Source organism: Procambarus clarkii, chromosome 24 (genome assembly GCF_040958095.1).
Source record: "Procambarus clarkii isolate CNS0578487 chromosome 24, FALCON_Pclarkii_2.0, whole genome shotgun sequence".
Lineage (NCBI taxonomy): Eukaryota > Metazoa > Arthropoda > Malacostraca > Decapoda > Cambaridae > Procambarus > Procambarus clarkii.
Window position 1 is genome coordinate 36214696 of NC_091173.1, and position 20094 is coordinate 36234789.

General features: G+C 52.2%; 2 protein-coding genes across 3 annotated transcripts in view; one reads left to right on the forward strand and one right to left on the reverse strand.

Moving 5' to 3' along the window:
- LOC123761547 (glutamyl aminopeptidase) overlaps positions 1 to 20094 on the reverse strand; it is a 705879-nt gene that overhangs the window by 183004 nt on the left and 502781 nt on the right. The gene's annotated exons all lie outside the window — the stretch shown is intronic.
- Positions 18387 to 20094, forward strand: part of LOC138368250 (glutamyl aminopeptidase-like) — a 56632-nt gene continuing 54924 nt past the window's right edge. Inside the window, exon 1 of the mRNA XM_069330801.1 lies at positions 18387 to 18619. Coding sequence (XP_069186902.1) covers positions 18401 to 18619 — 219 coding nt within the window. The 5' untranslated portion in view covers positions 18387 to 18400. The remainder of the gene's footprint in view (positions 18620 to 20094) is intronic.

The following is a 20094-nucleotide window of genomic DNA, read 5'->3' on the forward strand; positions in this document are numbered from 1 at the left end:
TGGAGGGTCAGGTCATGTACAGTGTGGAGGGTAAGGTCCCATACAGTATGGAGGGTCAGGTCCTGTACAGTGTGGAGGGTCAGGTTCCAGTACAGTGTTGAGGGTCAGGTCCTGTACAGTGTGGACGGTCAGGTCATGTACAGTGTGGAGGGTCAGGTCCTCTACAGTGTGGAAGGTCAGGTCATGTACAGTGTGGGGGGTCAGGTCATGTACAGTGTGGAGGGTCAGGTCCTGTACAGTGTGGAGGGTCAGGTCCGTACAGTGTGGAGGGTCAGGTCCCTACAGTGTGGAGGTCAGGTCATGTACAGTGTGGGGTCAGGTCATGTACAGTGTGGAGGGTCAGGTCCATACAGTGTGGAGAGTCAGGTCCCATACAGTGTGGAGGGTCAGGTCCCATACAGTGTGGAGGGTCAGGTCATGTACAGTGTGGAGGGTCAGGTCCTGTACAGTGTGGAGGGTCAGGTCCCATACAGTGTGGAAGGTCAGGTCCCATACAGTGTGGAGGGTCAGGTCCCGTACAGTGTGGAGGGTCAGGTCCCGTACAGTGTCGAGGGTCAGGTCCCATACAGTGTGGAGGGTCAGGTCCATTACAGTGTGGAGGGTCAGGTCTGTACAGTGTGGGAGGTTCAGGTCCTATACAGTGTGGAGGGTCAGGTCCGTACAGTGTGGAGGGTCAGGTCCCATGCAGTGTGGAGGGTCAGGTCCTGTACAGTGTGGAGGGTCAGGTCCTGTACAGTGTGGAGGTCAGGTCCTGTACAATGTGGAGGGTCAGGGTCATGTATAGTGTGGAGGGTCAGGTCTTTACAATGTGGAGGGTCAGGTCCTGTACAGTGTAGAGGGTCAGGTCCTGTACAGTGTGGAGGTCAGGTCCTGTACAGTGTGGAGGGTCAGGTCCTGTAATGTGTGGAGGGTCAGGTCCTGTACAGTGTGGAGGGTCAGGTCATACAGTGTGGAGGGTCAGGTCCCATACAGTGTGGGGAGGGTCTCGTCATGTACAGTGTGGAGGGTCAGGTCCCATACAGTGTGGAGGGTCAGGTCCCATACAGTGTGGAGGTTCAGGTCCTGTACAGTGTGGAGGGTCGGTCATGTACAGTGTGGAGGGTCAGGTCCTGTACAGTGTGGAGGGTCAGGTCCTGTACAGTGTGGAGGGTGAGGTCCTGTACAGTGTGGAGGGTCAGGTCATGTACAGTGTGGAGGGTCAGGTCCTGTACAGTGGGGAGGGTCAGGTCCTGTACAGTGTGGAGGTCAGGTCCTGTACAGTGAGGAGGGTCAGGTCCTGTACAGTGTGGAGGGTCAGGTCCTGTACATGTGGAGGGTTAGGTCCTGTACAGTGTGGAGGATCAGGTCCAGTACAGTGTGGAGGGTCAGGTCCTGTACAGTGTGGAGGTCAGGTCCCATACAGTGTCGAGGTCAGGTCTGTACATGTGGGGTCAGTCATGTACAGTGTGGAGGTCAGGTCCCATACAGTATGGAGGGTCAGGTCCTGTACAGTGTGGAGGTGTCAGTCCAGTACAGTGTTGAGGGTCAGGTCCTGTACAGTGTGGAGGGTCAGGTCCTGTACAGTGTGGGGGTCAGGTCCTGTACAGTGTGAGGGTCAGGTCCTGTACAGTGTGGGGTCAGGTCCCATACAGTGTGGAGGGTCAGGTCCTGTACAATGTGGAGGTCAGGTCCTGTACAGTGTGGAGGGTCTGGTCATGTACTGTGTGTGGGTCAGGTCATGTACAGTGTGGAGGGTCAGGTCCTGTACAGTGTGGAGGGTCAGGTCCTGTACAGTGTGGAGGGTCAGGTCCCGTACAGTGTGAGGGTCAGGTCCTGTACAGTGTGGAGGGTCAGGTTCCGTACAGTGTGAGGGTCAGGTCCTGTACAGTGTGGAGGGTCAGGTCCTGTACAGTGTGGAGGGTCTGTCATGTACAGTGTGGGGGGTCAGGTCATGTACAGTGTGGAGGGTCAGGTCCGTACAGTGTGGAGGGTCAGGTCATGTACAGTGTGGAAATCAGGTCCTGTACAGTGTGAGGTCAGGTCCCATACAGTGTGGAGGGTCAGGTCATGTACAGTGTGGAGGGTCAGGTCCCATACTGTTGGAGGATCAGGTCCTGTACAGTGTGGGGGGTCAGGTCATGTACAGTGTGGAGGGTCAGGTCATGTACAGTGAGGAGGGTCAGTCCTGTAGAGTGTGGAGGTCAATTCCGTACAGTGTGGAGAGTCAGGTCATGTACAGTGTGGAGGGTCAGGTCATGTACAGTGTGAGGGTCAGGTCCCATACAGTGAGGAGGGTCAGGTCCTGTACAGTGTGGAGGGTCAGTCATGTACAGTGTGGAGGGTCAGGTCCTGTACAGTGTGGAGGGTCAGGTCCTGTACAGTGTGGAGGTCAGGTCATGTACAGTGTGGAGGGTCAGGTCCCATACAGTGTGGAGGGTCTGGTCATGTACAGTGTGGAGGGTCAGGTCCCATACAGTGTGGAGGGTCTGGTCATGTACAGTGTGGAGGGTCAGGTCCATACAGTGTGGAGGGTCAGGTCCCATACAGTGTGGAGGGTCAGGTCCTGTACAGTGTGGAGGGTCAGGTCATGTACAGTGTGGAGGTCAAGTCCTGTACAGTGTGGAGGGTCAGGTCCTGTACAGTGTGGAGGGTCAGGTCCTGTACAGTGTGGAGGGTCAGGTCATGTACAGTGGTGGAGGGTCAGGTCTATACAGTGGGGGGGTCAGGTCCTGTACAGTGTGGGGTCAGGTCCTGTACAGTGTGGAGGTCAGATCCTGTACAGTGTGGAGGGTCAGGTCCTGTACAGTGTGGAGGGTCAGGTCCTGTACAGTGTGGAGGATCAGGTCCAGTACAGTGTGGAGGGTCAGGTCCTGTACAGTGTGGAGGGTCAGGTCCCATACAGTGTCGAGGTCAGGTCCTGTACATTGTGGAGGGTCAGGTCATGGTACAGTGTGGCGGGTCAGGTCCCATACAGTATGGAGGGTCAGGTCCTGTACAGTGTGGAGGGTCAGGTCCTGTACAGTGTTGAGGGTCAGGTCCTGTACAGTGTGGAGGGTCAGGTCCTGTACAGTGTGGAGGGTCAGGTCCTGTACAGTGTGAGGGTCAGGTCCTGTACAGTGTGAGGGTCAGGTCCCATACAGTGTGGAGGGTCAGGTCCCATACAGTGTGGAGGGTCAGGTCCTGTACAGTGTGGAGGGTCTGGTCATGTACTGTGTGGGGGGTCAGGTCATGTACAGTGTGGAGGGTCAGGTCCTGTACAGTGTGGAGGGTCAGGTCCTGTACAGTGTGGAGAGTCAGGTCCCGTACAGTGTGAGGGTCAGGTCCTGTTCAGTGTGATGGTCAGGTCCCGTACAGTGTGAGGGTCAGGTCCTGTACAGTGTGGAGGGTCAGGTCCTGTACAGTGTGGAGGGTCTGGTCATGTACAGTGTGGGGGGTCAGGTCATGTACAGTGTGGAGGGTCAGGTCCTGTACAGTGTGGAGGGTCAGGTCATGTACAGTGTGGAAAGTCAGGTCCTGTACAGTGTAGGGTCAGGTCCCATACAGTGTGGAGGGTCAGGTCATGTACAGTGTGGAGGGTCAGGTCCCATGCAGTGTGGAGGGTCAGGTCCTGTACAGTGTGGGGGTCAGGTCATGTACAGTGTAGAGGTCAGGTCATGTACAGTGTGGAGGGTCAGGTCCTGTAGAGTGTGGAGGGTCAGTTCCTGTACAGTGTGGAGGGTCAGGTCCCATACAGTGTGGAGGGTCAGGTCCTTACAGTGTGAGGGTCAGGTCCCGTACAGTGTGGAGGGTCAGGTCCGTACAGTGTGGAGGGTCAGGTCCTGTACAGTGTGGAGGGTCAGGTCCCGTACAGTGTGAGGGTCAGGTCCTGTACAATGTGGAGGTCAGGTCCCGTACAGTGTGAGGGTCAGGTCCTGTACAGTGTGGAGGGTCGGTCCTGTACAGTGTGGAGGGTCTGGTCTGTACAGTGTGGGGGGTCAGGTCATGTACATGTGGAGGGTCAGGTCCTGTACAGTGTGGAGGGTCAGGTCATGTACAGTGTGGAAATCAGGTCCTGTACAGTGTGAGGGTCAGGTCCCATACAGTGTGGAGGGTCAGGTCATGTACAGTGTGGAGGGTCAGGTCATGTACAGTGAGGAGGGCCAGGTCCTGTAGAGTGTGGAGGGTCAATTCCCGTACAGTGTGGAGAGTCAGGTCATGTACAGTGTGGAGGTCAGGTCATGTACAGTGTGGAGGGTCAGGTCCCATACAGTGTGGAGGGTCAGGTCCTGTACAGTGTGGAGGGTCAGGTCATGTACAGTGTGGAGGGTCAGGTCCTGTACAGTGTGGAGGGTCAGGTCCTGTACAGTGTGGAGGTCAGGTCATGTACAGTGTGGAGGGTCAGGTCCCATACAGTGTGGAGGGTCAGGTCCCATACAGTGTGGAGGTCTGGTCATGTACAGTGTGGAGGGTCAGGTCCCATACAGTGTGGAGGGTCAGGTCCCATACAGTGTGGAGGGTCAGGTCCTGTACAGTGTGGAGGGTCAGGTCATGTACAGTGTGGAGGGTCAAGTCCTGTACAGTGTGGAGGGTCAGGTCCTGTACAGTGTGGAGGGTCAGGTCCTGTACAGTGTGGAGGGTCAGGTCATGTACAGTGTGGAGGGTCAGGTCCTATACAGTGGGGAGGGTCAGGTCCTGTACAGTGTGGAGGGTCAGGTCCTGTACAGTGTGGAGGTCAGGTCCTGTACAGTGTGGAGGGTCAGGTCCTGTACAGTGTGGAGGGTCAGGTCCTGTACAGTGTGGAGGATCAGGTCCAGTACAGTGTGGAGGGTCAGGTCCTGTACAGTGTGGAGGGTCAGGTCCCATACAGTATCGAGGTCAGGTCCTGTACATTGTGGAGGGTCAGGTCATGTACAGTGTGGAGGGTCAGGTCATATACAGTATGGAGGGTCAGGTCCTGTTACAGTGTGGAGGGTCAGGTCCTGTACAGTGTTTGAGGGTCAGGTCCTGTACAGTGTGGAGGGTCAGGTCCTGTACAGTGTGGAGGGTCAGGTCCTGTACAGTGTGAGGGTCAGGTCCTGTACAGTGTGAGGGTCAGGTCCCATACAGTGTGGAGGGTCAGTCCTGTACAGTGTGGAGGGTCAGGTCCTGTACAGTTGGAGGGTCTGGTCATGTACTGTGTGGGGGGGTCAGGTCATGTACAGGGTGGAGGGTCAGGTCCTGTACAGTGTGGAGGGTCAGGTCCTGTACAGTGTGGAGGGTCAGGTCCCGTACAGTGTGAGGGTCAGGTCCTGTACAGTGTGATGGGTCAGGTCCCGTATAGTGTGAGGGTCAGGTCCGTACAGTGTGGAGGGTCAGGTCCTGTACAGTGTGGAGGGTCTGGTCATGTACAGTGTGTGGGGGTCAGGTTATGTACAGTGTGGAAAGTCAGGTCCTGTACAGTGTGAGGGTCAGGTCCCATACAGTGTGGAGGATCAGGTCATGTACAGTGTGGAGGGTCAGGTCCCATGCAGTGTGGGGGTCAGGTCCTGTACAGTGTAGGGGGTCAGGTCATGTACAGTGTGGAGGGTCAGGTCATGTACAGTGTGGAGGGTCAGGTCCTGTAGAGTGTGGAGGGTCAGTTCTGTACAGTGTGGAGGGTCAGGTCCCATACAGTGTGAGGGTCAGGTCCTGTACAGTGTGAGGGTCAGGTCCCGTACAGTGTGGAGGGTCAGGTCCTGTACAGTGTGGAGGGTCAGGTCCTGTAAAGTGTGGAGGGTCAGGTCCCGTACAGTGTGAGGGTCAGGTCCTGTACAGTGGGAGGGTCAGGTCCCGTACAGTGTGAGGGTCAGGTCCTGTACAGTGTGGAGGGTCAGGTCCTGTACAGTGTGGAGGGTCTGGTCATGTACAGTGTGGGGGTCAGGTCATGTACAGTGTGGAGGGTCAGGTCCTGTACAGTGTGGAGGGTCAGGTCATGTACAGTGTGGAAAGTCAGGTCCTGTACAGTGTGAGGGTCAGGTCCCATACAGTGTGGAGGTCAGGTCATGTACAGTGTGGAGGGTCAGGTCCATACAGTGTGGAGGGTCAGGTCCTGTACAGTGTGGGGGGTCAGGTCATGTTACAGTGTGGAGGGTCAGGTCATGTACAGTGAAGAGGTCAGGTCCTGTAGAGTGTGGAGGGTCAATTCCGTACAGTGTGGAGAGTCAGGTCATGTACAGTGTGGAGGGTCAGGTCATGTACAGTGTGGAGGGTCAGGTCCCATACAGTGTGGAGGGTCAGGTCCTGTACAGTGTGGAGGGTCAGGTCATGTACAGTGTGGAGGGTCAGGTCCTGTACAGTGTGGAGGGTCAGGTCCTGTACAGTGTGGAGGGTCAGGTCATGTACAGTGTGGAGGGTCAGGTCCCATACAGTGTGGAGGGTCAGGTCCCATACAGTGTGGAGGGTTTGGTCATGTACAGTGTGGAGGGTCAGGTCCCATACAGTGTGGAGGGTCAGGTCCCATACAGTGTGGAGGGTCAGGTCCTGTACAGTGTGGAGGGTCAGGTCATGTACAGTGTGGAGGGTCAAGTCCTGTACAGTGTGGAGTGTCAGGTCCTGTACAGTGTGGAGGGTCAGGTCCTGTACAGTGTGGAGGGTCAGGTCATGTACAGTGTGGAGGGTCATCAGGTCCTATACAGTGGGGAGGGTCAGGTCCTGTACAGTGTGGAGGTCAGGTCCTGTACAGTGTGGAGGGTCAGGTCCTGTAAGTGTGGAGGGTCAGGTCCTGTACAGTGTGGAGGGTCAGGTCCTGTACAGTGTGGAGGGTCAGGTCCTGTACAGTGTGGAGGTCAGGTCCAGTACAGTGTGGAGGGTCAGGTCCTGTACAGTGTGGAGGGTCAGGTCCCATACAGTGTCGAGGTCAGGTCCTGTACATTGTGGAGGGTCAGGTCATGTACAGTGTGGAGGGTCAGGTCCATACAGTGTGAGGGTCAGGTCCTGTACAGTGTGGAGGGTCAGGTCCTGTACAGTGTGAGGGTCAGGTCCTGTACAGTGTGAGGGTCAGGTCCTGTACAGTGTGGAGGGTCAGGTCCTGTACAGTGTGAGGGTCAGGTCCTGTACAGTGTGAGGGTCAGGTCCATACAGTGTGGAGGGTCAGGTCCTGTACAGTGTGGAGGGTCAGGTCCTGTACAGTGTGGAGGGTCAGGTCATGTACAGTGTGGAGGGTCAGGTCATGTACAGTGTGGAGGGTCAGGTCCTGTACAGTGTGGAGGGTCAGGTCCTGTACAGTGTGGAGGGTCAGGTCCCGTACAGTGTGGAGGGTCAGGTCCTGTACAGTGTGGAGGGTCAGGTCCGTACAGTGTGAGGGTCAGGTCCTGTACAGTGTGGAGGGTCAGGTCCTGTACAGTGTGGAGGGTCAGGTCATGTACAGTGTGGAGGGTCAGGTCATGTACAGTGTGGAGGGTCAGGTCCTGTACAGTGTGGAGGGTCAGGTCATGTACAGTGTGGAGGGTCAGGTCCTGTACAGTGTGGAGGGTCAGGTCCCATACAGTGTGGAGGGTCAGGTCCATGTACAGTGTGGAGGGTCAGGTCCCATGCAGTGTGGAGGGTCAGGTCCTGTACAGTGTGGAGGGTCAGGTCATGTACAGTGTGGAGGGTCAGGTCATGTACAGTGTGGAGGGTCAGGTCCTGTACAGTGTGGAGGGTCAGTCCTGTACAGTGTGGAGGGTCAGGTCCATACAGTGTGGAGGGTCAGGTCCTGTACAGTGTGAGGGTCAGGTCCGTACAGTGTGGAGGGTCAGGTCTGTACAGTGTGGAGGGTCAGGTCCTGTACAGTGAGGAGGGTCAGGTCATGTACAGTGTGGGGGTCAGGTCATGTACAGTGTGGAGGGTCAGGTCTGTACAGTGTGGAGGGTCAGGTCATACAGTGTGGAGGGTCAGGTCATGTACAGTGTGGAGGGTCAGGTCCCATACAGTGTGGAGGGTCAGGTCCATACAGTGTGGAGGGTCAGGTCATGTACAGTGTGGAGGGTCAGGTCATGTACAGTGTGGAGGGTCAGGTCATGTACAGTGTGGAGGGTCAGGTCCTGTACAGTGTGGAGGGTCAGGTCATGTACAGTGTAGAGGGTCAGGTCATGTACAGTGTGGAGGGTCAGGTCATGTACAGTGTGGAGGGTCAGGTCCCGTACAGTGTGGAGGGTCAGGTCCTGTACAGTGTGGAGGGTCAGGTCATGTACAGTGTGGAGGGTCAGTCCTGTACAGTGTGGAGGGTAGGTCCCGTACAGTGTGGAGGGTCAGGTCCTGTACAGTGTGGAGGGTCAGGTCATGTACAGTGTGGAGGGTCAGGTCCTGTACAGTGTGGAGGGTCAGGTCCCGTACAGTGTGGAGGGTCAGGTCCTGTACAGTGTGGAGGGTCAGGTCCCGTACAGTGTGGAGGGTCAGGTCCCATACAGTGTGGAGGGTCAGGTCATGTACAGTGTGGAGGGTCAGGTCATGTACAGTGTGGAGGGTCAGGTCATGTACAGTGTGGAGGGTCAGGTCATGTACAGTGTGGAGGGTCAGGTCCGTACAGTGGAGGGTCAGGTCCTGTACATGTGGAGGGTCAGGTCATGTACAGTGTGGAGGGTCAGGTCATGTACAGTGTGGAGGGTCAGGTCATGTACAGTGTGGAGGGTCAGGTCCCGTACAGTGTGGAGGTCAGGTCCCATACAGTGTGGAGGGTCAGGTCCGTACAGTGTGGAGGGTCAGGTCATGTACAGTGTGGAGGGTCAGGTCATGTACAGTGTGGAGGGTCAGGTCATGTACAGTGTGGAGGGTCAGGTCTGTACAGTGTGGAGGGTCAGGTCATGTACAGTGTGGAGGGTCAGGTCCTGTACAGTGTGGAGGGTCAGGTCATGTACATGTGGAGGGTCAGGTATGTACAGTGTGGAGGGTCAGGTCATGTACAGTGTGGAGGGTCAGGTCCTACAGTGTGGAGGGTCAGGTCCATACAGTGTGGAGGGTCAGGTCCTGTACAGTGTGGAGGGTCAGGTCTGTACAGTGTGGAGGGTCAGGTCATGTACAGTGTGGAGGGTCAGGTCATGTACAGTGTGGAGGGTCAGGTCCTGTACAGTGTGGAGGGTCAGGTCCCGTACAGTGTGGAGGGTCAGGTCCGTACAGTGTGGAGGGTCAGGTCATGTACAGTGTGGAGGGTCAGGTCCGTACAGTGTGGAGGGTCAGGTCCTGTACAGTGTGGAGGGTCAGGTCCGTACAGTGTGGAGGGTCAGGTCATGTACAGTGTGGAGGGTCAGGTCCGTACAGTGTGGAGGGTCAGGTCATGTACAGTGTGGAGGTCAGGTCCCATACAGTGTGGAGGGTCAGGTCCATACAGTGTGGAGGGTCAGGTCATGTACAGTGTGGAGGGTCAGGTCCATACAGTGTGGAGGGTCAGGTCCATACAGTGTGGAGGGTCAGGTCCATACAGTGTGGAGGGTCAGGTCCTGTACAGTGTGGAGGTCAGGTGGGTCAGGTCCTGTACAGTGTGGAGGGTCAGGTCCTGTACAGTGTGGAGGGTCAGGTCCTGTACAGTGTGGAGGGTCAGGTCATGTACAGTGTGAGGGTCAGGTCCTGTATAGTGTGGAGGGTCAGGTCCGTACAGTGTGGAGGGTCAGGTCTCATACAGTGTGGAGGGTCAGGTCCATACAGTGTGGAGGGTCAGGTCCTGTACAGTGTGGAGGGTCAGGTCCTGTACAGTGTGGAGGGTCAGGTCCTGTACAGTGTGGAGGGTCAGGTCATGTACAGTGTGGAGGGTCAGGTCTGTACAGTTGGAGGGTCAGGTCCCGTACAGTGTGGAGGGTCAGGTCATGTACAGTGTGGAGGGTCAGGTCCTGTACAGTGTGGAGGGTCAGGTCCGTACAGTGTGGAGGGTCAGGTCCGTACAGTGTGGAGGGTCAGGTCCGTACATGTGGAGGGTCAGGTCATGTACAGTGTGGAGGGTCAGGTCTGTACAGTGTGGAGGGTCAGGTCATGTACAGTGTGGAGGGTCAGGTCCCGTACAGTGTGGAGGGTCAGGTCCATACAGTGTGGAGGGTCAGGTCTGTACAGTGTGGAGGTCAGGTCCGTACAGTGTGGAGGGTCAGGTCATGTACAGTGTGGAGGGTCAGGTCATACAGTGTGGAGGGTCAGGTCCCATACAGTGTGGAGGGTCAGGTCCTGTACAGTGTGGAGGGTCAGGTCCTGTACAGTGTGGAGGGTCAGGTCCTGTACAGTGTGGAGGGTCAGGTCATGTACAGTGTGGAGGGTCAGGTCCTGTACAGTGTGGAGGGTCAGGTCCGTACAGTGTGGAGGGTGGTCAGGTCCGTACAGTGTGGAGGGTCAGGTCATGTACAGTGTGGAGGGTCAGGTCCGTACAGTGTGGAGGGTCAGGTCCTGTACGTGTGGAGGTCAGGTCCGTACAGTGTGGAGGGTCAGGTCATGTACAGTGTGGAGGGTCAGGTCCGTACAGTGTGGAGGGTCAGGTCATGTACAGTGTGGAGTCAGGTCCCATACAGTGTGGAGGTCAGGTCCCATACAGTGTGGAGGGTCAGGTCATGTACAGTGTGGAGGGTCAGGTCCCATACAGTGTGGAGGGTCAGGTCCCATACAGTGTGGAGGGTCAGGTCTGTACAGTGTGGAGGGTCAGGTCATGTACAGTGTGGGGGGTCAGGTCCCATACAGTGTGGAGGGTCAGGTCCTGTACAGTGTGGAGGGTCAGGTGTACAGTGTGGAGGGTCTGGGAGGGTCAGGTCCTGTACAGTGTGGAGGGTCAGGTCCTGTACAGTGTGGAGGGTCAGGTCATGTACAGTGTGAGGGTCAGGTCCTATACAGTGTGGAGGGTCAGGTCCCGTACAGTGTGGAGGGTCAGGTCATACAGTGTGGAGGGTCAGGTCCATACAGTGTGGAGGGTCAGGTCCTGTACAGTGTGGAGGGTCAGGTCCTGTACAGTGTGGAGGGTCAGGTCCTGTACAGTGTGGAGGGTCAGGTCATGTACAGTGTGGAGGGTCAGGTCTGTACAGTTGGAGGGTCAGGTCCGTACAGTGTGGAGGGTCAGGTCATGTACAGTGTGGAGGGTCAGGTCCTGTACAGTGTGGAGGGTCAGGTCCTGTACAGTGTGGAGGGTCAGGTCATGTACAGTGTGGAGGGTCAGTCTTGTACAGTTGGAGGGTCAGGTCCGTACAGTGTGGAGGGTCAGGTCATGTACAGTGTGGAGGGTCAGGTCCTGTACAGTGTGGAGGGTCAGGCCTGTACAGTGTGGAGGGTCAGGTCATGTACAGTGTGGAGGGTCAGGTCTCATACAGTGTGGAGGGTCAGGTCCATACAGTGTGGAGGGTCAGGTCCTGTACAGTGTGGAGGGTCAGGTCCTGTACAGTGTGGAGGGTCAGGTCCTGTACAGTGTGGAGGGTCAGGTCATGTACAGTGTGGAGGGTCAGGTCTGTACAGTGTGGAGGGTCAGGTCCCGTACAGTGTGGAGGGTCAGGTCATGTACAGTGTGGAGGGTCAGGTCCTGTACAGTGTGGAGGGTCAGGTCCGTACAGTGTGGAGGGTCAGGTCCGTACAGTATGGAGGGTCAGGTCCGTACAGTGTGGAGGGTCAGGTCATGTACAGTGTGGAGGGTCAGGTCCTGTACAGTGTGGAGGGTCAGGTCATGTACAGTGTGGAGGGTCAGGTCCCATACAGTGTGGAGGGTCAGGTCCCATACAGTGTGGAGGGTCTGGTCCTGTACAGTGTGGAGGGTCAGGTCCCGTACAGTGTGGAGGGTCAGGTCATGTACAGTGTGGAGGGTCAGGTCCTACAGTGTGGAGGGTCAGGTCCATACAGTGTGGAGGGTCAGGTCCTGTACAGCGTGGAGGGTCAGGTCCTGTACAGTGTGGAGGGTCAGGTCCTGTACAGTGTGGAGGGTCAGGTCATGTACAGTGTGGAGGGTCAGGTCCTGTACAGTGTGGAGGGTCAGGTCCCGTACAGTGTGGAGGGTCAGGTCCCGTACAGTGTGGAGGGTCAGGTCATGTACAGTGTGGAGGGTCAGGTCCCGTACAGTGTGGAGGGTCAGGTCCTGTACAGTGTGGAGGGTCAGGTCCCGTACAGTGTGGAGGGTCAGGTCATGTACAGTGTGGAGGGTCAGGTCCTGTACAGTGTGGAGGGTCAGGTCATGTACAGTGTGGAGGGTCAGGTCCCATGCAGTGTGGAGGGTCAGGTCCCATACAGTGTGGAGGGTCTGGTCATGTACAGTGTGGAGGGTCAGGTCCCATACAGTGTGGAGGTCAGGTCCCATACAGTGTGGAGGGTCAGGTCCCATACAGTGTGGAGGGTCAGGTCCTGTAAGTGTGGAGGGTCAGGTCATGTACAGTGTGGAGGGTCAGGTCCCATACAGTGTGGAGGGTCAGGTCCTGTACAGTGTGGAGGGTCAGGTCCTGTACAGTGTGGAGGGTCAGGTCCTGTAAGTGTGGAGGGTCAGGTCATGTACAGTGTGGAGGGTCAGGTCCCATACAGTGTGGAGGGTCAGGTCCTGTACAGTGTGGAGGGTCAGGTCCTGTACAGTGTGGAGGGTCAGGTCCTGTACAGTGTGGAGGGTCAGGTCCTGTACAGTGTAGAGGGTCAGGTCATGTACAGTGTGGAGGGTCAGGTCCTGTACAGTGTGGAGGGTCAGGTCATGTACAGTGTGGAGGGTCAGGTCCTGTACAGTGTAGAGGGTCAGGTTATGTACAGTGTGGAGGGTCAGGTCATGTACAGTGTGGAGGGTCAGGTCCCGTACAGTGTGGAGGGTCAGGTCCTGTACAGTGTGGAGGGTCAGGTCCTGTACAGTGTGGAGGGTCAGGTCTGTATAGTGTGGAGGGTCAGGTCCCGTACAGTGTGGAGGGTCAGGTCCTGTACAGTGTGGAGGGTCAGGTCCTGTACAGTGTGGAGGTCAGGTCCTGTATAGTGTGGAGGTCAGGTCCTACAGTGTGGAGGGTCAGGTCCTGTACAGTGTGGAGGGTCAGGTCCTGTACAGTGTGGAGGGTCAGGTCCTGTATAGTGTGGAGGGTCAGGTCCCGTACAGTGTGGAGGGTCAGGTCCTGTATAGTGTGGAGGGTCAGGTCCTGTACAGTGTGGAGGGTCAGGTCCTGTACAGTGTGGAGGGTCAGGTCCTGTACAGTGTGGAGGGTCAGGTCCTGTATAGTGTGGAGGGTCAGGTCCTGTACAGTGTGGAGGGTCAGGTCCTGTATAGTGTGGAGGGTCAGGTCCTGTACAGTGTGGAGGGTCAGGTCCTGTATAGTGTGGAGGGTCAGGTCCTGTACAGTGTGGAGGGTCAGGTCCTGTACAGTGTGGAGGGTCAGGTCCTGTATAGTGTGGAGGGTCAGGTCCTGTACAGTGTGGAGGGTCAGGTCCTGTATAGTGTGGAGGGTCAGGTCCTGTACAGTGTGGAGGGTCAGGTCCTGTACAGTGTGGAGGGTCAGGTCCTGTACAGTGTGGAGGGTCAGGTCCTGTACAGTGTGGAGGGTCAGGTCCTGTACAGTGTGGAGGGTCAGGTCCTGTACAGTGTGGAGGGTCAGGTCATGTACAGTGTGGAGGGTCAGGTCCTGTACAGTGTGGAGGGTCAGGTCATGTACAGTGTGGAGGGTCAGGTCATGTACAGTGTGGAGGGTCAGGTCCGTACAGTGTGGAGGGTCAGGTCCTGTACAGTGTGGAGGGTCAGGTCCTGTACAGTGTGGAGGGTCAGGTCCTGTATAGTGTGGAGGGTCAGGTCCCGTACAGTGTGGAGGGTCAGGTCCTGTACAGTGTGGAGGGTCAGGTCCTGTACAGTGTGGAGGGTCAGGTCCTGTATAGTGTGGAGGGTCAGGTCCCGTACAGTGTGGAGGGTCAGGTCCTGTACAGTGTGGAGGGTCAGGTCCTGTACAGTGTGGAGGGTCAGGTCCTGTATAGTGTGGAGGGTCAGGTCCGTACAGTGTGGAGGGTCAGGTCCTGTATAGTGTGGAGGGTCAGGTCCTGTACAGTGTGGAGGGTCAGGTCCTGTACAGTGTGGAGGGTCAGGTCCTGTACAGTGTGGAGGGTCAGGTCCTGTATAGTGTGGAGGGTCAGGTCCTACAGTGTGGAGGGTCAGGTCCTGTATAGTGTGGAGGGTCAGGTCCTGTACAGTGTGGAGGGTCAGGTCCTGTATAGTGTGGAGGGTCAGGTCCTGTATAGTGTGGAGGGTCAGGTCCTGTACAGTGTGGAGGGTCAGGTCCTGTATAGTGTGGAGGGTCAGGTCCCGTACAGTGTGGAGGGTCAGGTCCTGTATAGTGTGGAGGGTCAGGTCCTGTACAGTGTGGAGGGTCAGGTCCTGTATAGTGTGGAGGGTCAGGTCCTGTACAGTGTGACACGACTTGTGTGTTGTGGGGAAAACTTACTCGTGTGATTTTATTGTTTATTTTAATTACAAGTATTAATTATTTCATTTAATTATTTATAATTTATTTACAAATATTTTTTAATAATTTATTTATTTCGATAGCGGACTGTATGGTGCTAAAGTGAATTATTACACAGTAAAAAAATGCAAAAACATCCTTATAAAAGACATAACATGACAGGTTATGGTTAAATTATTAGGAATGGTCCATTGTTCTTATTTGCAGGAGTTTATTTTTGCTAATAAAGTTAGTAATTTATTTTGGTTTAATTGGTTCAGGGGATCGAATGTACTCAGTCATTAAAGTCAAAGATGGTTCTGAGACTACAGTGGGTTCAGTGACATTGGTCGCAGTGACTTGTAATTGTTAAGGCTACTGTTCACTGATTTGCCACTGTGGCCTCATGGACTCATCTTCAACTTTAAATGATGATATAAAAATCAACTTCTGTAGATGTAGTCAGCTGTATTTTCCTAGTATATTTTACTGGAGTTATATATTCAACTGACAAATATAAACTTCTATTTGAATTGTTTATCTGCAGGTCTCCTCAGGCTTAATACTGGGACTGTGAGTAACTTGCCTCCTGAGAATTTAACAGGTTTATTCCCTCATATTTAGTTTGGCTAATGATGAATTTGTTATAGTAGTCCGCACCTACAAGAATTCCTACGTCGGTGAGGGATCAGACGTAATTTTACCTGACAATTTTATTCCTCTTTATCTCAGTAATTTTTTGGTAGCTCCCAAACCTTGTACATGTAGGTCGGTTGGAATTGTGTCCATACAATGGTTTATACTTGACAGACGTAGCCGCCTAAATGGTACTGATGGTTGTACCACCTGGTAGACTTGTGGTCCTGTATCAGCATAGAACCCTGATATATTCACTGTCACCTAAGTTACAGGATTTAATTGTAGATCATCTGCCACCTTTTTAGTGTCAAATGTTCTCTGGGACCCCTGGTCAACCCACGGGTATGGACCCCTGGTCAACCCACGGGTATGGACCCCTGGCCCTCTTATTTTGGATGGTAAGTTGGGCAGTAGGTAACGTCGCATTATTTGTTGACTTTGTCGATAGGACACAGATATTCTGTCGCTCCTTGCAGTACTGCAGTACTAGTTACACCTATTACAGGGGGTATGACTGGATCTCACAGTCGATGGGGTTGTGTTTCATGAGGAACCTCATGCAATTTTGCAACTCCTGAGTCGCTCGACATGCGCATCACAATCATGATAATTGGTGCAGTTGTATATTGAATGGTCTTCTTGACAGAACAAACATGTTCCATAGCCTACAGCACCTTTTGAAGTGACCGCCTTGGGTGGTAGAGTAACTGTAGACTTGGAGCGTCCCACTGTATAAGTGCCCACACTGCCTTGTTTCCACTTTAGTGTGGAAACAGATTGTTTAGATTAAGTTGGACTACTTGTTGTACGCCTTGTTTTATTATTAGTTCCTGGGTCCTCAGCGAACCTCGTCGGTTTAGACTTGTCCGTTGATGAACTCGTTGTTGGTATTGTCTTGTGGGTTCTCATGCGGTTCACCGTCATCCTCAAGCCATCATATATTTCATCCAGGGCATGATGTCTTTCCAATAATTGGAATAGATGGAGGCTAAAATTTATTTGGGGAATTTTTTCTGAACCTCTAATTTTAACACCTATTCTGCTCAAGGCACATCTGCCTAGGCAGCAAGAGCTTTGACTAGAGTCTCCACTTGGAGTCTAAATTCTTGAAGAGCGTCAGGTGTTGTTTCTGGTGTAGGTATTACTCTCAGTTTACAGCAGAGCTTAGCAATAGCAATCTCTTTGTTACTATAGTTGACTTCTAACAACTGTATGGAAGTATCGTAGTCGCCATACCCTTGGAATCAGATGATCAATAACTGGATTTGCTTCTCCCTTAAGGGACTTCCCAAATAAAGAAATTTCTTTGTTTTATTAATGGAAACTTAAGAGTTACTAATGAATCGAACGTGTGCCAGTAACATTCAAAGTTTTCGTCATCTCCTCATGTCATGTTTCCTCATGTCATGAAATTGAGGTAAATCAATGGCAGGAAGATGAACTTCATTGAATGATTCAGATGTATTTTATTACCTCCATTTGTTGTTAGAACAATTTGAGAGACAGAGTTTATATATTATTGTTCTAGGAACTGTATTTATTTATCGAGGCGCTCTTGGATATCCTCCTCATATTGTACAGTTTCGGCACGGAAGGTGTCTAGCTTGTCTGGTTGACCAATTTGTTCAAGGAGGATTTGAAGGTAAATTTTTGCAGCCTCTGCAGCCCTTTGTAATTTTTGCTTAGCCACCTCTGTGTGGCTTTCAAATACTTTGGGGGGGGTCACATTTGACTGGATTAATTGATCACATTTGTTCACTTATCCAGTGACATGTCCATTGTGGCCATGTATGATCTGAGGTACAACATACTATTACTAGCCTGTTGTCTGTTGTACTGGCTGCTGAATTTGGTTTTATTAGCCCTATAATTTCGTAGGGAAGTAACTGGGGTATTGGCTCATAAATTTGGGGCAAATATTTATTAATAATAGCCTAGGGTAAAATTTTCAGTGACTAAGCATAAGTGTTCGCGCACCTGGCATAACTGACACGCTAACCCTTACACCACCACCCCACACCCTTCAAAAGGGAAGGAAACTTCGGAGATTTTTTCTTCTCCGAAGTTTCCTTCCCTTTTGAAGGGTATATAGACACGCCTTAATTGACTGAGCTACGACATGGTTAAAAGAAATGCAACCGGGAGTTCAACTTGACCTCACACGGATCCTGCAGTCTCTCCGAGACACAAACCAGGTTTTTATACAATTCCCCCATGCACCCGAGCTCTGCCAATAAGCTATTCTACCACTTCAATTTGAGGTCAAGTTGAACTCCCGGTTGCAATTCTTTTAACCATGTCGTAGCTCAGTCGATTAAGGGGCGTCTGGGATCCTCTCGGGCGTAGGTTCGAACCCTCATCACGGCCCTTGTGGATTTGTTCATTTGATGCATCACGCTATTGTGACCTTTGTGTGTATATCTATGTATATTCATGTATATCTATTGGTGAATATATTAGTGGGTATAAACAGGAGCTGCCTCGCATGGGCCAATAGGCCTTCTGAAGTTGTTTTGCGGCTCTTATTGTAGCCACCTAATTCCCATTAATTTGTCATTGTACCTCACTTCACTTCACCTCTCTCTCCTGCCTCTATTTATGTCCAATACTTGACTTGTAAATCGAAATCATTCCTTCTGAAGATGTATTAATATGCGAAAGTACTTAAGGAAATTCCTGTTTCAGTTCTTTCTCCGTGGTCTAACACTGTCACATTTTTCATCACGTGTTAATTTTCGTGATTTACGCACATATCTATGTATATCCATATATATATGTATATCCATGTATATCTATGTATATCCATGTGCATCATTATCTTAATTTAAGATACGTTTTAACTTTACCTCATCGATTGATTAATGACATATTTTCAGTAGAAAAACTTTCACAGTCATGTAATGCTTAATTCCAACCTCTTGGGCTCGACGGTACAGCGACGGTCTTGCTTCATGCAGGTCGGCGTTCAATCTCCGACCGTCCAAGTGGTTGGGCAGTATTCCGGCCCTCCCGTCCCATCCCAAAACCTTATCCTGACCCCTTACAATTGTTACATAATAGTAATGACGTGGCGAAATTCCCTGATAATCCCATACCTCAGATATTTGTGTTTGTGGTTGAAGATGGTGCACACAGAGGCCAGATTCACGAAACAGTTACGCAAGTACTTACGATCGTGTGCATCTTTTCTCAGTCTTTGACGGCTTTGGTTACATTTATTAAACAGTTTACAAGCATGAAACTTCCTAATCAACTGTTGTTATTGTTATAAACAGCCTCCTAGTGCCTCGTAGCTCATTAACTGTTTAATAATTGTAAACAAAGTCGCCAAAGATTGTAAAAAGATGTACAGGTTCGTAAGCGCTTGCAAAACTGCTTGCTTCGTGAATCTGGCTCCAGGCCAGGCTTGCCGGCGGCGAGTGTGGCAGACATAAAAGTTGTGGGCCTCCTCGCAGGGCGCGTCGGTCCTGCGCATGCTGGAGAACTTCATGGGTCCTGAACACTTCCGTGCTGGCGTGAGCAACTTCCTCCGACGCTACCAGTACGACAACGCTGTCACTCGGGACCTGTGGGCGGAGCTGGAGGCCGTGCTGGAGGAGCACCTCAACATTACCACCATCATGGACACCTGGACACGCCAGATGGGCTTCCCTGTCCTCTCCGTCACCTCCTCCCCCGACCACCCCAACCTGGTAGGTTATGACTAGTGTGTTACTGGTATGTCTAGTGTGTTACTGGTATGTCTAGTGTGTTACTGGTATGTCTAGTGTGTTACTGGTATGTCTAGTGTGTTACTGGTATGTCTAGTGTGTTACCGTATGTCTAGTGTGTTACCAGTATGTCTAGTGTGTTACTGGTATGTCTAGTGTGTTACTGGTATGTCTAGTGTGTTACCAGTATGTCTAGTGTGTTACTGGTATGTCTAGTGTGTTACTGGTATGTCTAGTGTGTTACTGGTATGTCTAGTGTGTTACCAGTATGTCTAGTGTGTTACTGGTATGTCTAGTGTGTTACCGGTATGTCTAGTGTGTTACCAGTATGTCTAGTGTGTTACTGGTATGTCTAGTGTGTTACTGGTATGTCTAGTGTGTTACTGGTATGTCTAGTGTGTTACCAGTATGTCTAGTGTGTTACTGGTATGTCTAGTGTGTTACCGGTATGTCTAGTGTGTTACTGGTATGTCTAGTGTGTTACCAGTATGTCTAGTGTGTTACTGGTATGTCTAGTGTGTTACTGGTATGTCTAGTGTGTTACTGGTATGTCTAGTGTGTTACTGGTATGTCTAGTGTGTTATTGGTATGTCTAGTGTGTTACCAGTATGTCTAGTGTGTTACTTGTATGTCTAGTGTGTTACCGGTATGTCTAGTGTGTTACCAGTATGTCTAGTGTGTTACTGGTATGTCTAGTGTGTTACCGGTATCTAGTGTGTTACCAGTATGTCTAGTGTGTTACTGGTATGTCTAGTGTGTTACTGGTATGTCTAGTGTGTTACCGGTATGTTTAGTGTGTTACCGGTATGTCTAGTGTGTTACCAGTATGTCTAGTGTGTTACCAGTATGTCTAGTGTGTTACTGGAAAGTCTAGTGTGTTACTGGTATGTCTAGTGTGTTACTGGTATGTCTAGTGTGTTACTGGTATGTCTAGTGTGTTACTGTATGTCTAGTGTGTTACCAGTATGTCTAGTGTGTTACCAGTATGTCTAGTGTGTTCCCAGTATGTCTAGTGTGTTACCGGTATGTCTAGTGTGTTCCCAGTATGTCTAGTGTGTTACTGTATGTCTAGTGTGTTCCCAGTATGTCTAGTGTGTTACCAGTATGTCTAGTGTGTTACTGGATGTCTAGTGTGTTACTGGTATGTCTAGTATGTTACTGGTATGTTTAGTGTGTTACTGGTATGTCTAGTGTGTTACTGGTATGTCTAGTGTGTTCCCAGTATGTCTAGTGTGTTACTGGTATGTCTAGTGTGTTCCCAGTATGTCTAGTGTGTTACTGGTATGTCTAGTGTGTTACCAGTATGTCTAGTGTGTTACCGGTATGTCTAGTGTGTTACTGGTATGTCTAGTGTGTTACTGGTATGTCTAGTGTGTTACTGGTATGTCTAGTGTGTTACTGGTATGTCTAGTGTGTTACTGGTATGTCTAGTGTGTTACCAGTATGTCTAGTGTGTT